The sequence below is a fragment of the Branchiostoma lanceolatum genome, chromosome 1 (assembly GCF_035083965.1).
Source record: "Branchiostoma lanceolatum isolate klBraLanc5 chromosome 1, klBraLanc5.hap2, whole genome shotgun sequence".
Lineage (NCBI taxonomy): Eukaryota > Metazoa > Chordata > Leptocardii > Amphioxiformes > Branchiostomatidae > Branchiostoma > Branchiostoma lanceolatum.
The window spans coordinates 12682339-12702223 of NC_089722.1; the positions used below are offsets into that span (position 1 = coordinate 12682339).

General features: G+C 41.8%; 3 protein-coding genes across 6 annotated transcripts in view; 2 read left to right on the forward strand and 1 right to left on the reverse strand.

Moving 5' to 3' along the window:
* The first annotated feature begins 101 nt into the window (after positions 1-101).
* On the forward strand, positions 102-5538 carry LOC136435342 (uncharacterized). The gene is made up of 8 exons (XM_066428776.1): positions 102-428; positions 741-1015; positions 1326-1354; positions 1583-1781; positions 2252-2541; positions 2948-3093; positions 3705-3805; positions 4180-5538. Exons 2-8 carry the CDS (start codon positions 769-771, stop codon positions 4650-4652), a joined length of 1485 nt encoding a protein of 494 aa, XP_066284873.1. The 5' UTR covers positions 102-428; positions 741-768; the 3' UTR covers positions 4653-5538.
* On the reverse strand, positions 5119-9966 carry LOC136435359 (meiosis-specific protein MEI4-like). Its single transcript, XM_066428811.1, has 6 exons — positions 9741-9966; positions 7645-7787; positions 7397-7499; positions 7135-7274; positions 6365-6631; positions 5119-5933 (listed from the first exon to the last, which is right to left on the reverse strand). The coding sequence occupies exons 1-6, from the start codon at positions 9787-9789 to the stop codon at positions 5556-5558; spliced, it is 1080 nt and encodes a 359-aa protein (XP_066284908.1). The 5' UTR covers positions 9790-9966; the 3' UTR covers positions 5119-5555.
* A 41-nt stretch (positions 9967-10007) lies between these two features.
* Positions 10008-19885, forward strand: part of LOC136435322 (midasin-like) — a 70753-nt gene continuing 60875 nt past the window's right edge. For all 4 annotated transcript variants that reach the window (XM_066428721.1, XM_066428731.1, XM_066428741.1 and 1 more), the window contains exons 1-5: positions 10008-10253; positions 10785-11002; positions 11272-11365; positions 11943-12091; positions 12813-13104. In XM_066428721.1, the coding sequence (XP_066284818.1) occupies positions 10158-10253; positions 10785-11002; positions 11272-11365; positions 11943-12091; positions 12813-13104 (849 nt within the window). In that variant the 5' untranslated portion in view covers positions 10008-10157. The remainder of the gene's footprint in view (positions 10254-10784; positions 11003-11271; positions 11366-11942; positions 12092-12812; positions 13105-19885) is intronic.

Here is a 19885-nt window from a genome sequence, read left to right on the forward strand (position 1 = left end):
TTGAGTAACCGACTTCATTATCTTTTTGCTTAAAATGTATCAATCTACACCATTAACATGTTATAAGCTTTCGTGTTTATTTTCATAGTTAATTTGTGAAACCCCTTATACTCAGTTTGTAATATTCCAGTCACCTTTGAACCCTAAACAACGTTTTGTTCGCGTTTTCCTGGTTTTTAGCTAGTGTCGACTGCGCTGCATTCCATTATAATACGCCATTCTCAGGGTTTTACAGGATCTATTGGTGACATTTGAAGTCTTCCCTTCTCATAGCTCAGTCTGCACGTCAGAAACGTTTTACACTATGAGGATTTCGTGTGTAACGGTAGCTATTTGTTGACATCTGTTGACATAATTAACTGCGTTGCTGAAGCCACAGTTCAAGACGTTTAACAAGGTTATCAAAACAACAGCTAGAGTAATACCAGGTAGGTGTTGTTTTTTCTTAATGCACAGCAAAAAATTACTTGGCAATCAATAGAAGGTTGATCAATCTATCATATGTTGTGGCTTTGTTATATTTTATAGGTTATCTTAACGTTACATGTAACGTTGTAGATTATACAACCAAACGACTTGTATAACGTTGAAGATTAGGTTGAACTTTAGTCAAGTACCAAGAGCAAAAGACCATGTGTATTTAGAAGTATTAGCCTTTAAACAAGGACAAAAACCAAAACATCAAACTTGATTAGCTTTTGCAGCTAACCAACTTATCTTTGCTACTTTTTATTTTCTAGGACAAACTGTAAGCACTACTAGTGCAATATGGCCTTTGCCGCACCCATCTTCAACGTGTCGTTTGGCGTGAACCAGACAGCCCTGACGAAGGCACTGGAAGAGGGTCAGTATGAGCACGCCAAAAAACTCATCATCGAGAACCAGACGGCGTCACATCTTGACGAGGGGTTCTACCAACGGACACCCCTCTTCATTGTGCTGAGTGGTTTCAACCAGTTCAACGGCATGGCCATTCCGAGGAACCTGGAGTTGGCGCGACTACTCATAGTGCAAGGTTGGGTGATAATATTCCAGTTTGACAACTCTCGCTTTTAGTTCTAAACAATGATATCTCTTGAAGGCTGAAGGCTTAACTTAAGATTAACATTTAAGTCAACATCACCATCATCTAAATCAGTTTATTCATTAACCAGCTCATGTTTGACTTTGAGACCTATTGTCATGCCTCTTTGTCTATCCAGTAATTTAATGTAGTATACATACAGTTGTATGTACCCATATAAAAGTGAGCTTGGCTAGATTTTTGTATACTTGTACACATTTTCTTTGAAGATTTGAATAAACAATCATTTCATTTCTTACAGGTGCCAACCCTTCACATCGGGTGCCAAATGTAAGTATTTCTATCATGGGTATTTTTTTCACATCATTTTGGTCCTTTGGTCATTAGTTTGTTAGGTCCTTAGACCAATTCAAACCAAAAACCACTGCAAACACTCCATTTTGTCCCAACCGTGAAATCAAATCACTGCAAACTTAAATTCATTTACAGCATGCAAAGAACATAACATATGTCAGCCCTAGGCCCTTAATGTATGCTAATGTCTTATTTATTCCCCAGACGTTAGGTTCAGAGTTCCTGGGTCCCGGAGAAGCACCGTTACAGCTGGCGGTCGACTACTTCAACGAGCTGTCAGAGGTTCCGTACCCCCGTGCGAAGGTTCTCTCAGCAACAGACGTGATTGGTCTGAATGGGGAGGTTGGCATGGCAACAGAGGAGTGTCTGGAACAGCTGGTGACGCTAACCTGGCTGTTGCTAGGTTTGTTTGTTTGTTTGTCTGTTTAAACCCATGAAGAAACCATGAAGAAGCCCTGACTCATATATCAGAGATAGATGTTACTGATTGTCCATTACAGTCAAACCTGTACAAGTGCCAACCTCTACATAAAGACCACCTGGCCAATTTGACAACGTTTTGATGGTCCATTTGATGATCTTTCCCATTAATACAAGCATTAAGAATCCTGTCTATAGTAAACACCTCTCCACATAGACCAGGTTTTATTGGTCCCATGAGTGGTCTTCTTGGGCAGGTTTGACATGTTGTACATGTAATGATATAATGTATTCAGACTGTACTGAGAGATGATCCAAATAGGAATGACATCCAGTACTGATTATCAGATATTGATTGAGTTTGATGGAGCTAGATTAAGGTGTAGACCCTAACATAAGAGAAAGCCATTATTGGTTATTGATCAGTCAATTGATTGATTTTGATTGATCAAGGTCGCGGTGCAGACCCCAATGTCAGAGACAGCCAAAACAAGACACCTCTCCACAAGACCATGGTGTCCTCGGTCGACCTCCGGATGGCCCAGTGTCTCCTAGACAACGGAGCCGACATCAACGCTGTGGACGGTTTTGGAGACACACCACTGATCTCAGCGTGCACGGCCTTCCCGTTTGGTTTGGACGACATGTGCGACGACAACCCACTGGCGGGCGTTGCCTGGATACAGCAGGGCGTGACCAGGAAGAGTCATGTGACCTTTCTTCTCAACCAACCAGGACTACAGGTAATGTGCACTGCACTGCTTGAGGACACAATACATGTACATGTAATTTCATTGTAGAGATTTTAAATACTGTTTCAGCACACAAAGTAGAGTACTTAGTAACAAGCTTACGGTCAGTTCTCTGATCCTTCTGAAGTTGAAATGACCTGAAGCTCAATAGGAATAGCGTTCAAAATCTCCCCAATGTTAATTTAGTTCTTACTGTTGCAGATGAACTTTCATTTGAAGTTTTGAACATATATGATTGTGATGTATGTACATTCAGGCAGTACGGATAATATTCATATACCTGCTTTGTCATTGGAAAATAGAAAATCTGAATTTTACTTGTATGTTAGCTATTTTCCTGATGTACCACTAGTACGTGCAAACAGCCTCTTGCTGCACTTCCCGCCCATTCTGCTAGGTGGACATACAGAACCGCCAGGACCACACGGCACTGTTTGAGTGCATGGCGCAGGGCGACATGACAACTGCACAACAACTCTTAGTGCACGGAGCCAGCCCCAGCCTGGAGGGGAGGGTCAACGACCCCAGCACTGGGATGCCTGTGTAAGTTTGGACAACCTTTAAATATATACAAGACTGATGAATGTAACCCAACTGGATATTACATAGATTACTGTAAATACAGAAATGTTCGCGGTGGTTTTATGTTTGCGGTTTCTGCGGTGGACTCTTCAGCGGGAACTTAAAACCACCACAAAACTTTTTGCCCACCTATGACTGTAGCGCTACTATTGTTTCAAATGCGAACTTAAACCACCGCTAACACACCATTTTCTCCCTACCGCGAAATAAAACCATGCGAACTTAAATGCATTTACAGTATGTTTGTTTAACATTATCAAAAGCAATCTTCAAGCAAATGTAGAAAGGCAAAACCGTTACAATTCTCTTTATCTGCTTTGAGATTAGCCAAGAAGAGCTTGTTCAGGATATCATGATATAAATCTATATCTTAGATTGCCTAAGGAGACCACTCAGCGGACCAAGAAAACCTGGCCTATGTGGACAGGTGGTCACTATAGACATGATTTCTAATGTTGGGACAGTGAGAAAAATTATCTAAGGGACCATCAAAAAGTCACCTGTACAGGTCTGACTGCACAAATGTTGTAAAGAGAAGGTCTAACATCATTTCTCCCTTACTGTGTGTTTAGCTATGTGACCCCCCTGCTAGCCAGCCTGATGTCCCCCCGTCTGGTGAACTGTGACCGGCGGGACAGGAGTTACCAGTTCCTGGCACATCTCGTGGATCAGGGTAGGTTATAGGCAGCCTAGTTGTTTGTGCCAAGGAGCAAACAGTGCCTAATCATCGTGATTCTATACGATTGTAAATAATCGTAATGTTTGCTTCTCAAAAGAGCTGTGGTACCAGGTTCCGAACAGGCTGTCGTATTCCCTGTGATGTCACAGATGGGAATTAACTTAACGGCAGGAATCAAGAACTGGAAGTATGATCTGTAAGGTTCGATCACGTTGATGTTCACTAACATTAGAAGGGTGCATATTTTGTACAAATCAGTATATCAGTTCGTTGAATTATACGTATGGTTGAATATAATCAAAAACTGTTGTATCTTTATGTCATTGGTGTTAAAAGCACTCTAAGTGACCAGAATTGCCTTGTTCCAGGCTACTTCAGCACCCCGGAGATCACCAATGAGCTGATCCAGTGGCTTGGGGAGGAGTCCATGCCTACCTCTGACCTGACTCGTCTCCAGAGCCTGGGGTCCAGGCTAGTGCACGCCATATTTGGCAGCACCACCAACAAACTCTCTCAGCTCTGCGCTCGGCAGATATTCCAAGCAGCCTTTGTCAGCAGCCATGTTTCTTCAGACATTCCTCGAAACGATTTCCAAGGAACCATGTTCCCGGACGACAAGACTTCTCAGGATTTCTGTGCGTGCTTGATGATGATATCCACAGAACAACTCCTCCAGCTGATCAGTGACATGCACCTACCCCGGGACTCCCTGCAGTGTTTTGAAGTAGAGTTGTTTAAGCACAGGCTGTGTGCGAGGTTCCTGATGTACGAATGGTGGGAGGGGCGGAGATGTGTCTCCGATGATGAGGACGAGGGAGACTCCGACCTAGAGTACTGGTAACATCAAGAGGCAGGATTTCCACAATAATTTTTAGTGTTTTAGGAAGCTATTTGCAGAAAAAAATGACATGTTCCATCGTCTGGCATAATGGTTAGTGTTTGGCGCAGGATAAAGAGGTTCTAGGTTAAACCCCCTGATATGCGCTGATGTTGTGCCCTTGGGAAAGATACTTAGCACAAATTTTCTCACTTCACTGAAAATGAGCAGCTAGCTTTGACTAGAGGTGTCCAATTTAGACAGTAAATGGGGCCAGAAACCAGCATTTCTAAAATGATTTTTAGTGTTTTAGTACATGTATGTCTATTTACAGAAACCATTACAAAGGCACATTTAAAGAGACCAGTATTTTGACATATTACTAGTACCTAGATTTTATCCCCCAAAGATGATTACTATTTTGCTGTTTTGTTATCAAAGTTGTCAATTGATAGTATTGATTTTGTAAGTACAATGTATGTTGCAGGACTGTGAATTAGAACATGGTTTTAATCTAAGATGTAACTTTAAAAAACACATTTCATTTCTGTATCCCAAAACTACATGTGTATTGGCTTACATGAACATGTCTGAAAATGCTTGTCCAAAAAGTTATAATTTGTAGGAAGTCACAATGAAAAGTTTATGTAGATGTATGAGCCCATATTGAAAAGAAAGTTTGTATTCTCTATTATATAATGCATATACATATATTGATCTCCCGTAGATGTTGTAATATTTATGCTAAACATGATTGTATATATTCAGCAATTCCGTAAATTAGACTTTGTTATATGTTGTGTAATTGTAAATAGTGAAAGGACTTCATACCCTATGTTATATCCATATTCCATACACTGATGTATTGTAGACTATGATATTTACAATAAACTTGATCTATTCCTTCTAAGTGGTCGAAGTGAAGCGTCATGGCTTCCATTGTCTGGGTGTCTGAAATGAGTTCAAAACACCTCCCAACTTCCAGACATAGTGAGTGAAAAGTGGATATTTCTCAGATATAAACAGCAGTGAATCCTCCAAAGTGTTGTTCAACTCGTTTGCTAGTGTGTCGTCAATTAACAGTTTTCTACCATCTTGAAGGTTGTATAATATTTGCTCAAATGTCCAAAGCATGTAGTACACATTCTCATAGAGGGTAGGATCTAAGGAGGATGTCTTCAGAGTTCTTAAGGAGTCAGAAAAGTCTTTGATGTGATGAAGTAGAGCCTCCAGGATGGGTTTACACAGAGAATCTGTTTGTGACAGGTCCACAATAAGTCTGCATTGGTTTTCTTGATGCTGATGCTGAAACAGATGAGACAGAAACATCAATGTTAATCTGCATCTGAACTTGTCAACCGGAGTGACCAGCCATTGGTGTAATACATCAGCTTTGTAAGCTCGCAGCAGTGGCTGCTTTTATTAATCTAACCTTTAGCACACGGAAGTAGCAGTTTGGCACCCAATTCCCTATTGGTTACAGAGTTAGGCAGCCGGGAGAAGGTTAAATTTAAAGACTTGACACATTCAATCCCAGCGTATCTATCTCAAACCATTATTTCAGTTAAAGCTAATGATTGGCTGACAGCTGATTGAGACTTACAATAGTGGAAAGCTCAGCCCAGTTTAGCAGACCCTCCCCATGGCCCAAGGTAAAATATTGTATAGGCTGCAGGCGAGGAGGATGTAGGAGAATGGATCCTAGGTTTTTAATTGAGAAAAACTCCACAACTCACCCTGTTGAGGTCCTCACACCTCAGCACCCCCTTCAGGATGGTTTGTACCAGCTCCATCACAGCTTGGGAGATCTCCACACCAAACATTTTCAACTCATCACATCCCAGCACCTCCACAATCGTCTTAACTATGTGATTCTTGGTCGCCATGGAGACATCAGGAACCTTTTCCTTCAGGGACAACCCAAGGAGGTGTAGGGAGTCGATGATGCTGTCCTTCACCGTCTCCTCAAGATTCACCCTCCCTGCCAAGGAGTTTCTCACTGTCTGTGTGAAAATATGAGGATGAGAGCTGACAATGTAAATCTTAATGTGTCTCTATCTTACTAAAATTTCTTCTCCCTCAAGAAGTAACAAATAGAAAAAGGCCATGGCCAAACAATCTTTTATGTACAATTTTTCGGGGGTAGTCCTTCATTGTTGAAGATGACTGTCTGTTCTCAATATATGCAGGGTGAATGTACAGGGAAAATACCCTGCTTTTTATAAGAAGTTCAATGAGTAACAAACTATATATAGCTTTAATACGATATCTGGTCCTAAGTACTGCAACCATTTCCAGTAGTATGTAACTTGAGCGCACAACAATCAAAATATTTCCCTATTTCTTTACCATCATAATGAAAAAGGAAAAGAAAGATTGCTGATTCCTTGACAAAGATACATTTAGACTGGAGTGGATAAGTTGAAAATTTGGGTTAGTCCAATTTTTCTGTGTTGGCAATTACAGTTCAACTTTGATTCAGAAAAGAAGATGTGGTGCATCACACCTGCAGCCTGAGCACACAGGTGAGAAACCTTGAGTGTCTCTGCACCACGTCTTCCCTGGACGCCTGATGAGGAGATGACAGTTCTTCTGAGGATGAGGGAGGAGTTGGGAACACCTGTTCAGGCTTGTCTTCATCTCCTTCTGCAAGTGAGATTAACCAGTTAATCAATCTGAATACTTCACCAATCACAGTAGCTTGCTGTAGGAATCAATCTGTCAATCAAATTAAATGCTGACCAACCACAGGAGGTACTAGTAATTACCTGCAGGTTGAGGCTGTTGCTGCAGGAGTTTGGCCTGCAGCAGTTCCTGTCTGGTATGCAGCAAGCGGCTCTGTAGAATCTCTGCACGTTTTTTCCAGTCTCCCTGATGAAAAGATTACAAGATTCTTTTGGCACCTCCAACCATGTAACTACTATAAACTATAACTTTACAGTAGTGCATGATTTCCAATATGCATGAACAGGCATGGCTGAAAATGTATTTCAGATACCGTGATACACACACATACCTGGTTAGCCTGATACTTGTGCTGCAGGTACTGTGCATACTGTTGGCCTGTCATGCCAGGTGGTTTGGTCCTCAGGATGGCGACAGCAGCAGCAAGCTTCACCAATCTGACATACTCAGGGTTACAGGCTGGAACAACATTTCCTTTGTGGGAGGGGAGAATGGAAAGGAGAGGTGTGTTGATTTATAGTGTTGCAGGAATCACTCCTTGGAATATTAATGGTGGAATATTGATATGGAATATTGGAACATCAATGGTGGGGTCTAGAATATCATATGACATCTGGACGTGATTGCACACTCTGTCACGTTATCTGTACCATCCATAGTCCTCATGATTTACACTTCTTACCTATTAAATAATGTCACACTTATGCCAACAAATATGAAAGCCTGCATGCTCTTTTCCGTAGGGCATCGGCAGCCTATTTTCATTTCCCGTAATTTGTTAAAGGAAAGCCATCTTAGTCACGTCGTAGCGAGGGGTTTGCGGATTCGATGGGGTGGTCTACAGGGGTGGGCTAGTGGGGTGGGCTACCTCAGCATCTACCCTTTCTGGACCTCAAGGCTGTGCATGGGGGTTTGGCCTCTTATGGAATTTCCTTGAAGAGGATCTGGGTCAAGCTGGGGGTGGGCTAGAGGGAAGGTAACAGCTGATCATATGGCAGGTGGGGGGGGGGGGTAGTTGCACCAAGACTGGTAGAAAAGCCATTTATCATAAACAAACTTCTAAGTACTCAGTATATAATTAGGATTTTAGGGAAGAGGTACAAGGGGAAATAAACTGGAAGTTGCATAGGACAGCTAGGGAATGAGAGAGCCTTTGTTTGACAAAATTCAAAACATATGTCTCACATTTAGACTAGAATGTACCTGAATGCATGTGCTTGCATACAATGTACAATGTATTTGTGGTTATGTGTGTCAGTGTGCATGAGCGTGGGTTAGAATGTTGTATCGTTAAGTGTGTGTGTTTGTACAATGTATATAACTTATAAGTGTTGCTTTTGTTGCTCATTTCTTTGTTGTAGCCACAATGCTACTGTCCTGTTGGCCTGATTGAGCAGTATATAAAGGAACAGGGAACCAGGGATCTCCCTAAAGAATGGAACAGTGGCGCTCCTCCATCCTGTTCTAATCCCAGCTCCATCCTGTTGATTTTCAAAGCTAGGTTATTTCTTCCAATTTGTCCCCAGCATGCGCAAAACCTGTAATTTTGCTCAAAACTGGAAATTTCAGATGTAAAGCGGAAGTTGCAGGAAATGACTTCCATTTATGTCTGAAAAAGGCAAAATGCAACAGCCGCTCTCCTTTTGAGAGGTGTGCGTCCCCCTCCAGACCTCCCCCCTTGCGACAGGTATCCTGTGCCTAGCACCCTCCCCCCATCCTCCTCTATATTTCTGGGGAGATCCCTGGGAACATAGCCCTCCATGTTTAAAAATCTAAAACTGGGGATAACCAAGGAGGTTAAATGTAAATGTATGCAGTATGCTCATTGCCCACCTCCACCCCCCACTGTAGCATCCCCAAAGCAATATGATCCTTCAGCAAAATAAAGCATTCTTTCCGGCCCTCCCACAGAGTGACCCATCTTTTCCTCAAGGAAATTCCATTCAATGCTAAACCCCCATGCACAGCCTTGAGGTCCAGAAAGGGTAGATGCTGAGGTAGCCCACCCCACTAGCCCACCCCTGTAGACCACCCCATCGAATCCGCAAACCCCGTAGGGAGGCAACCAAATTTTGTGTAATCGCCTTCCTTGAGTATTTCAGTGCAATACGTTGGGGGTTCTTCTGATTTTATTGTAACGTTGTCAGGACCCCCCATGCTGACCCTAAACATCAAACATGGGCAGAAAATAAGTCCATCCTATGATATTAAAGTATTAACGTTACGTTCACGTGAAAGGGAGAAAACATTTCAGCAGATGAGAGACATGAATTCTCGATAACGAGTCGCTGTCTCGATGTTGTTATGTGCATCATTGTTGTTGTTGTCCTTGTTTTATGTCTATTTTTCCGCTAGACATTGTCACTTGGTGCAGTTGTTTATGTAACACAAGAGCACGTGTAACGGGGGGTGAAGTGTTTCACTCACCTCCATTCTCAGGTTCCATAGCCTTGTCTCCACTTGTTTGCTCATCCATGGTCTGTACAGATAGATACAACCTGATGTAATCAGCGTCTCCTCAACCAATCACTTGTGTCCCAGAAAGCTTGAAACCACAACATCTAATAACTCTACTCTACTCTAATAAAAATCTACCGCCAAACAACTCAAACCTTGGCGCCATGATGAACCCTTCCCATCATGCACCTGCTGATATTGCTCAACACTGTGACCTTTGACCCCCATCATGGCGGACGCGGCGAGTTTTGCACGTGGATTCCGCCTCTAGATTTGTTTATCTTCACTTAGAGCGTCCGATCGCCGCTAAATCTGCTTTAGCTGGATGTCCTGGCTTCGTAGATAACTTATCCATGTAGTCAGCTGATTATATAACTGTAATAAGCGATGGATAAGATAGAAATCGATCTTAAAAGGTGCCTTCGAGACTTGCTGAGAGAAGGGGGGAAGTGTGAACAAGTCGCTGTCAAGTTACTAAAGGAGGTTTGTTCGTCGATTGTCGTATTTTCTTTTTCCCTTTTAATTATACGAACTCCATATTTCGTTTTGAATGGTTAGTACAATCGCAGACGCCATGGACAGTCTATTTTTGTGTGTAGCGTATAATTTTGCTGCCACCGTGTGCACCATACGTCTTATAATAGTTATAGTTATCTAAGTATACAATACTAGTAGTACTAATACCAAGGAGGTTATTTTTAACCTTCTTGCTAAATACTACATACTAGTACCATGTTATGAGTAGAGTGGAGTGTACGGTTAGGTAAGACTCATCCTCCCAGTCTTGACCTTTCGACATTGCGACAAGCTATGATGATGATGACTCCTTACTAGTACCCTTAGTTACAGGTGTTTGAATATCCAATAGCTAAAGGTCCCTAACATTTTTAAGACTCCTGTGTACTGTAACCTATATAACGTACAACCTGCCAGAAACGCATGCCTTTTTATCCAGCAATATTTCAAGACATATCCTGCAGGAACGAGACCTTTGATTTTTTTTTTTCAACCCAGGGTTCCTCCACAAAGACTGCACTCTCCTCTCTGTCGAAGCTCTTACTAGACTCAGAGGGTTTCCTTCCCGTGGCGCGATGTTTCCGCCCGTTGTTGCTGGAGTTGTTGGAGCGGGCAGCGGCGACCGTCCGTGCTGGAGTGGACACCCCCCTACCACAGCACGAGAAGCTGTGTGCAGCTATCGGCAGGTTAACTCTGCTCTATCCTGATGTACTCAGGTGAGAAAAGAAGTAGAACCATAATTTTGATAAGTCACATCAATGAAAAAGGCGTTAAATACATAATTTCTAACGATACACGATATCATCATCATCGGTCATCTGCCAGCAGGTGACTGAGTTTTGACCAGTTCCTTTTGTCGTTGGCCAGTTAAACAATCTGCTTTACATGATATACATGTACTAGAATTGATTCAATATAAACAGAGATATGACCAACATCAAGTCTCCAAACTTTTGTCGTCTGATTCTTTTGCTCGTTATTACAGATTTGCTGAGCGGTACTTCAGCTGGGCACCACCTCCCTTTCAAAGACTGGCAAGCAAAGCTGAGGAGGGGGAGCCAGTCAGGAAAAAGAAAAAGGTGATTAAGTCCAACATGTTTTTATTGTATACTTCATGCAAAATTACTCGAGCACCTTGATAAGTTTTGTAATGATTAGATGTTTCAGACAGCATCCACTGTCTTTTGTCAGTGACTCTGGGGAAAAACAGCAGATGCTGTCAAAAACATCTGTCTTTTACAAAACTTATCCAGTTGCTTGAGTAATTTTTGTATAGAGTATCTCATTATCTGAACGTCTAACCCTGGAGTCCATCGACGAATGCCTTTTTAAAGATTTTATCTGTCCATATAATGCACTTACATGTAGCTATCTCATAATGGAATTTTAGTTTTATACATAATGTAAAGAGAAATTGTATAATTCTCAATGTTTGACTTCAAAGTTATTTGAACTTTTTGAATTCTCACAGTCACTGTCTATCCAAATTAGATTGTTTCTTGTATGTCTGCCTTGTGCAAATTTGTCTCTTTGGAATTAGTCTTTAGAAATGAACTGGCAACAATGTTATACAATAAGATGAATGCTCTTACTGTCAATACAAAAATATTGTAATTCAGTTCTCTAATAACAAGCAAATTTTCTGATTCATCACAGAGATCCTCCCAAGTTCAAGATGAGGAATCCGCGGATGTCTGTAAGACGTGCTTCCTTTTACTGTGGTCGGGCGCAGATGTCTTCTGTACCAGGTGGGACTGGGGCGTGGTCCTATCGTTGCTGGGCAACAAACACTTGGAGACCAGATGGTATGTCATAGCTCATATACAATATATATCACAAATTATTATGATTATATGAACTCGTAATAAGAACAGTACTATGTGCAGTCAAACCTGGATCCAGCAACCACTCAAGGGACTGGTGGAAACCTGGTTGCTCAGGACAGGGTAGGGTTAACTAATATGTAAAATGTTATGCCTGACCAGCTTTGACTGTATAAAGATGTAGCAAGAACAGCTTCTTCCACCGCCTTTTACCTCCCTATCCGAAGTCAGGTACCCATTTTTACACCTTGGTGGAGTGGGAAGTCGTCTAAAGTCTTTCCCAAGGACACAACGTCTACCCAGGAATGTCAGGAATCAACCCTGTGACCACTTGGCCATTCGACGCCACATGGGCAGGGTAGCTTCCTTTAAACTAAAATGAATCAAGGCTATTTTTCATTGCGTGTATAGTCCAGTAGTTAGTAACCCTGCTTCTGAAGCAAGAAGTTGGGAATTTGAATCCAGGCTGTGTTGCTTTCCCGACATGCACTGGAAATGGTCGCTGTCCATGGGACGGGACGTTAAGCCTTGATCCACTGTTCATTGTACTTGTCGAAAAGAGCTAGGGGAATTTCCCTGGAGCGGTACAATAAACTATTATACTATTCATAGCGTCTGTCTTCTCTACACACGACCAGTTCATTTGAGTTAGACTGGTTCAAGGTCGCTTTCATTGAATTGTCATTGCTATCTTTATCTCCAGGTGGGCAGCCCAGTGCACCATCCTGGCCCTTTCCCTGACAGAAGCACAGAAAGTCGACCTGCTGAATCAACACTTCACCCCTCAGCAACAAATCCAGATGACGCTACAGACGGACCGTCTCACCGATGTTTCCCTCGAGCAGGCAAAGCTGATAACAGCTCCTGGACATGTGGAGACGTCAGATGAGCTCCTGGTGCCCAAACGGACAGCGGTCGTCACGGGTGATCTGAGCGAATCGGTGGTATCAGTCTGCGGAATTTTGCTGCCTACAAGACCAGGTTGTAAAGAAAAGGTAAGCTTTGTCTATTTTTTAAATCAATGGAAACAAGATGTATGATTTCTGGTCTTCTGTAATAAGCCGCTTCACTGTTTTAACTTTGCATGTTGAAGGCCCCTGAGACATAGACAAGACCCATCTGGACATGTATCAAGCATGGTGTAGACAAGAATTGTTAACAAGTCAAGGTCCTGCACTTTTGACATCTTACTCCACATGCACAGTTTATCCTGTGAGCTAGCCTATTCATAGCCTGAGTGTTATATGTTAGTTATATCTTAGTTAGTTTTATTACCGGCGCTCCCATACTCTCCTTAGCCAACAAAGTTGTTAGTTGGTTAGGGGAGAGTTTGGGAACCCTAGTAAACTAACTAGAAAGACACTCATGTTAGCTTATTGAAGGGTAATGCAGAACATGTTAGGATCTTGTTTTTTTACCTTACATGTAAATCCTACAGTGTTATTTTTTGACCAGGCAGGATGGTTGGGAATGGTATTTTGTGATTATCAGAAACTTTCCTCTAAAGAGGGAGAAAGGGCAGAGCTCACAAGATGTTGCTATGGAGATAGTGATCGATGGAGGACACATCTTGCACTTAATTAAAATACCTTCTATTGAGATGGGCTTGAAAGGAAATCCTTGTGCCTGAAATAATGTTTTACAGTCTGCCAAACATTGAGGATACAGCACTCAAGGGTTACACAAATTTAGGTGTTTTATTAATGTCTTACTGGTAGTGTAAACATCATAGATACTACTTTTACCAATTTGCCACTAACTTCTTATATAATACAACAGATACATCAGACAGCCTCCACAATAAACTTACTGTAACAGCATGAAGTACATGGACACAGCCTCTAATGCTATCATGCTAACAGAAGTGCTTTTATCATTTAATCGAAGCTGAAAAACATCAATGAGAATCTGTGCAGGCAAGATATTTCTCTGTGATGTAAATGTACACAATTTATAACATCTGATTCATTGGAAAAACATTTGTCACACAATAATCCACAACGTACAATACAGTGGATACGTCTAAAGTCGTGTATTTGGTTATATACTGAAATTTTCTTGCAACTGTACATCAACTCTAAACAGCATTAAAGACACGGAAATACTTTGTGAGTTGTGGCTATATCACAGATTGAAATAATTTTTCATCTTTTCACACAACATCAATGCACATACATGTACTACTGGTATTCAATTAAAATATTGTTTGCACAATTTACAACATTGTATGAAAAATGAATGCATCTACTTAGTACAATGTACATTGTCTTGTGCTTACAGAACAAATGTAACGTTGGGTAACCTAAATTCGTGGGGTACTTAAAGTCGGGATTTTTCGAAAACGGGGTATTTAGGGATATTTGCTAGATGCAACATAAGTAATACCGCTAGAAATGCAAACCTGACAGACTTACGTATTCAGAACACTGTCTGAAAAGCTTCGATAAGCATGGATTATAAGGCGACGAGGTCAAAAACTCTCCGTCCCTTATTGGAACAGTCTGAGGGCTTCGTGGGAGACTTACACAACATGGTTGTCGGCTGGTTTATAAGAAAAATGTCACATCCGCTTCCTGCTAAACACAATTATTTACAAGACAACTTATTACAATCTCTTTTGCTGACCTGCAACTGGATTCTAAGTGTGATTAATCATCAGAACTCCTCTCTGTTGCTACAACCTACGGCACGTAGCACGTGTATTTTCCCGCCGCCATATTATTACCCAGAATCCTGTCGTCAAGCAGACGACAAAGGTTTGTGAGGAACACTTTTTTGTCTAAATGCTGCGTGTGATAGTGGACTGAGGAAGATATTTTCCTCAAAGTTTGCTCCTAACACAACAAGGAACACATGGACATAGTAGTATTACCAGTGCTACGGCATCCAGCTAACTTCCCATGAATAATGTAACGTTACACGTTGCCCGATGATGACGATGGGCCGACTTTGAGTGAAGTTCTACCGACTCAACACACGGCTTGTTCCCGAACTGGCCTGATGTGTGCGGTACGGCCGTTTTTTCGTGTATTTTTTTTACTTGGACACGTCTATATCCATAGCACTCTCCTCAAGCCAAGGATGGAACGAATAGCTGCTGTATAAAATGTGACTAGCGGTAAGATATTCAAGACGAATCTTCTCTCCCGAATTAATGTGCCCCCCCTGTCCGACAGCACTGTCATTCTGCGTGCGGCGGACGGTAGTTTTAAGTTGAAATATTATGGTGTCAGCACGACTAGAGACAAAATCTACCATATATATGATTAGTGCAAAGATAGTACACGATACTGACAGAATTATAGAAAAAAAGGATGGTTTATTGTTCTGCTAGATTGATTTCAGTCAACCATTATCGGAAAAATCCCGAATTTATGTTACCCAACGTTAACATTAATACAATCTATTGGCACAGTTGTAAATTACAACATCTAAAACAAACCTCTGATGAATGTATTATCCGATTAATCTAACTTCACTTAGGACTCATTATCCATTCACAAGACCTAGACTTAGTTATGAAACGTACAATTATTAATCATGATACACGTACTTGCCAGTGTAGTTCAGGAAGTTGATTGGTATTTTGTTTCTGTCCTTTGATTCAAGGAATTTCCTAGAGCAGGTAGTTCAGCCTGCGGATTTACACGGTTTCCCCGTATCATGGTGACAAGTGCCCTGTGAACAGCCATAATGTTTGCCCAAATCGCCTTTTTTAGATCTGGTGTGCGGACGATGCTAACAATTGGGTTGATGGCAGAATTGAAAGCCAGCAACACAAGGAACACATGTGGCCCCGCCGGAAGTGGACACTTCTCTGCATCAGAAGTACATATTGGCCCGAGCACAAGCGGTATGATCAGGAAAATAAAGGCCACCACTACGTGTATTAGAAGTGTCCGTGCCTTCTGCACACTTTTTTGGAATTTTTGCTCTGCCGCATTCTGTACAACGTTTTGAGGCTGAGGATTCCCAGCCACATTTTGTGCAGGACTATTGGCTTGGAGTGGCTGGACCTGGCCTGGCTGCCCAAGTCTGTTTTTTTTACGTTGTTTTATAGCTATATATGTGCTGGTGTTTGTGAACAGCATAATACTGCCAAGAATGAAGATTATGCTGCATAAAAGACCGATAAATGTTTGGGAGAAAAATTGATAGCACTCTGACATGGGCATATCCAGACAGTTCCAACCCATACTGGGAGAGAAAGCCAACAAGGACAGAACAATCCATGAAGAAACAATGGCAATACCTGCATTACTTTTGGCATTGTGAGCATGGGTGTGGAAATATATTGGATGCCTTATGGCGACATAAGAATCAACAGACATTAGGGCTAGAGCCGATGCCGACATGACCTGACTATATATGAATAAAGTCAGAATGTTCATCAATCCATACAGTCCAGCCACTCCCACTCCTACCTGGTCTGCATTTCGACACAAAAGTCCAATGCTTGCAAGAAAGTCTGACACAGCAAGATTGGCCAGATAAAAGTAGCGTGCTTTGTGGAGTTGTCGTGTTCTAATGATTCCCCAGAGCATAGCGGCATTAGGGATGATGATGAGAAACCCTGTCAGCCAGTAGAGGACTTTGGTCGCTGTTGCCAACTCTTGAAGGGACTTATACTTGGAGCAGGCATCTTCGACTTGGTCATAGGACACATTCGTGTTTTGTAAGTACCACAGGATGCAGGAGAGCTTCCTGTCAAACCTGTCATCTGATGATGTCTCCAATAGAAGGACAGAGCTGTCGTTAAACATGGTAGAGCTGATTCTGGTCAAACGTAGCCTGAAGGATGAACTTCAGTGGGATGTGAGATCACACAGAGTGGATGTCTGTGGTGCCGTTGGTGACCAAAAGATGGCTGGAGGCAGAATGTAGCTGTGCCTTTATCAAGAAGGCTGTAAGACCTGTGTGGGCAGGGAATGTGTCACATGATATTGTGCGTCATGTGCTGATCTCATTTGCCTGTGATTGACAACTTCACAATTGGCCGGTTATCAGGCTGGAGAGCTGAAACCCATCCTAATGAAGGAGATTGTTGACTTACTGACAGGGCATTGACCTTTGCTTCTTCAGAGACAATCTGTAAACTTTAGGGGAGTACTGAAAGGATGTATCGTGATATTATGTTGTCCCTATTAAGCATTTGCCTTTAGTAGGCATCCCCAACAACGGTATCACGGCCTCCCTCAGTCAGTACTGATGTTGACAGTTGAACATGCTTCTGCAATTTAGGTCAATGTGTTACTCATGCCATCAGAGCTGAAATCCCCACCATATTACAAAATGTCCCACTTTTTGGATATTGCCATTTGAAACGACACAAGAGGCAGGTAATGATTGTAAGCCTGGAATCTGTTCATGATAAGGGACTTCATCAAGCATTGTCATTGGCAACATCCATGAATGGCAGGTTATCAGGTTGTGAATTTGTAAGTTATGTCCATAATGAAGGAGACTGTTACTACCGAGGGTATCTGCTTGTGTTGGCACAAAGCACCCTCCTAAAAGCAGGACCTCTATCACTCGATTCGTTAGCTCGTTCGCATAGGGGATCGCATAGATCACACAGAGTGGACGTCTGTGGTGCCGTTGGTGACCAAAAGATGGCTGGAGGCAGAATGTAGCTGTGCCTTTATCAAGAAGGCTGTAAGACCTGTGTGGGCAGGGAATGTGTCACATGATATCGTGCGTCATGTGCTGATCTCATTAGCCTGTGATTGACTACTTCACAATTGGCCGGTTATCAGGCTGGAGAGCTGAAACCCATCCTAATGAAGGAGATTGTTGACTTACTGACAGGGCATTGACCTTTGCTTCTTCAGAGACAATCTGTAAACTTTAGCGGAGTACTGAAAGGATGTATCGTGATACTATGTTGTCCCTATTAAGCATTTGCCTTTAGTAGGCATCCCCAACAACGGTATCACGGCCTCCCTCAGTCAGTACTGATGTTGACAGTTGAACATGCTTCTGCAATTTAGGTCAAAGTGTTACTCATGCCATCAGAGCTGAAATCCCCACCATATTACAAAATGTCCCACTTTTTGAATATTGCCATTAGAAACGACACAAGAGGCAGGTAATGATTGTATGCCTAGAATCGGTTCATGATAAGGGACTTCATCAAGCATTGTCATTGGCAACAGCGATGAATAGCAGGTTATCAGGTTGTGAATTCGAAAGTTATGTCCATAATGAAGGAGACTGTTACTACCAAGGTAAAGAGATTGTACAATGCTGTCTCTTGGTGAAAATATAATATTTTCCCTAATAGATAGAGCATAATGTATCCTTAAAAGAATACGATAAGGGTCAGGCAAAAAGTAACAAAGTTTCAGATTATAATGATTTAGTCCAAATGAATCTACAAAGTTACATAGAGTGGAATCCTTGCAAATGTGTGATATCACAAACTTAAGACAGTGTCACATAAAATGAAACTTGGTGTATGGTCCATGTCTGTTCCTTCTGATTATCTTCGCCGAGTACTATAGTACTCGGGGTAGATTATGTTTTCGGTTGAGCCAACTGTTTGGTGGGTCTGTATGTATGTCAAGAGCATAACTCAAGAAACCTTTGATGAATCTTTATGATTTTTGATAGGTGTGTAGTGGTTGTGCAAAGGAAGGTCAAGTTCAAAAATGGTTTACCATGCGTTTTTCAACAGTACTGCAGCGGACTTTTAATTTTCGCTCGTTTGTATGTAGGCAAAAAAAGTGACAGAAACGTTGATGGATCTTCATGATTTTTTGCAGGTGTGTAGATGTTGTAGAAACGGAGGTCAAGTTCAAAAATGGTTCTCCTGGCATTTTCCGTCAGTACTGCAGCGGGCTTTGTGTGGATGTGTATTTTCTTGTGGACAACATAACTCAAGAAGCTGTTGATGGATCTGTATGATATTTAGTGGATGGGTAGGGTTTACGGAAAGGAAGGTTAAGTTCGATAATCGGCCTTCTAGCGAGTACCTAAGGTACTGCAGCGGAGCTTCAAAATTTAGGGGCATATTTTCTGAAAGTGCTTTGGTCATGATATTTGTGTGGTAGATAGTTCATGCCACAAGAAGTAAGTTCTGTAAGTTTGGGCCCCCTAGCGGCTTGTTCAGAACTGCAGTGGGTGTTTTTGTTTTGACATTCGGACACGTATTACTTGAGAAGGGGTGAAGAGATTGTCGTGAAGTTTTGTATGTAGAGAGCTCAGATGGTGCTTTGCACAATCGATGTCTAATTATAGAAAACAGGGGCTAATCTGCATAATTAGTAAGGATAATTGTAAATCCATTACGTTCCATAATGGGGCATGTGACAGGGTTCCCGAAACAGGCCAGCAGAAGGCCTTGCCTAGAAGCATAAATAAACAGATGGGGTACATAAATAAACAAATGGGGCAGTCTCACTACAATTCAAGCAGATGTGTGGGTCCGGTTGGTTTTTAAAGTGTTCAGTTTTGGCATTTTTGTCCAACACACGGGTTGAGACATAACGGAAAGGGAACAAAATAGAAAGCCTTACAAAACACCTAAAAACATGTGAATAACCAGCCGGACCCACTCCTCTGCTCAGAGAGTACACTGCACCAAAACTGCACCACTGCTAGGTATTACCTAGCACTGTATGGAAAAGTAACATGTACTATGTCTTGCAAAATGTGTATGATATGGAATAAAGATTTATTCTATTCATATATATTGACTGTACCATTTAATTATAACTTTCAATTTTTTTGATGACCAGTTATAACATATATCAGCACACTATACACATATACTAG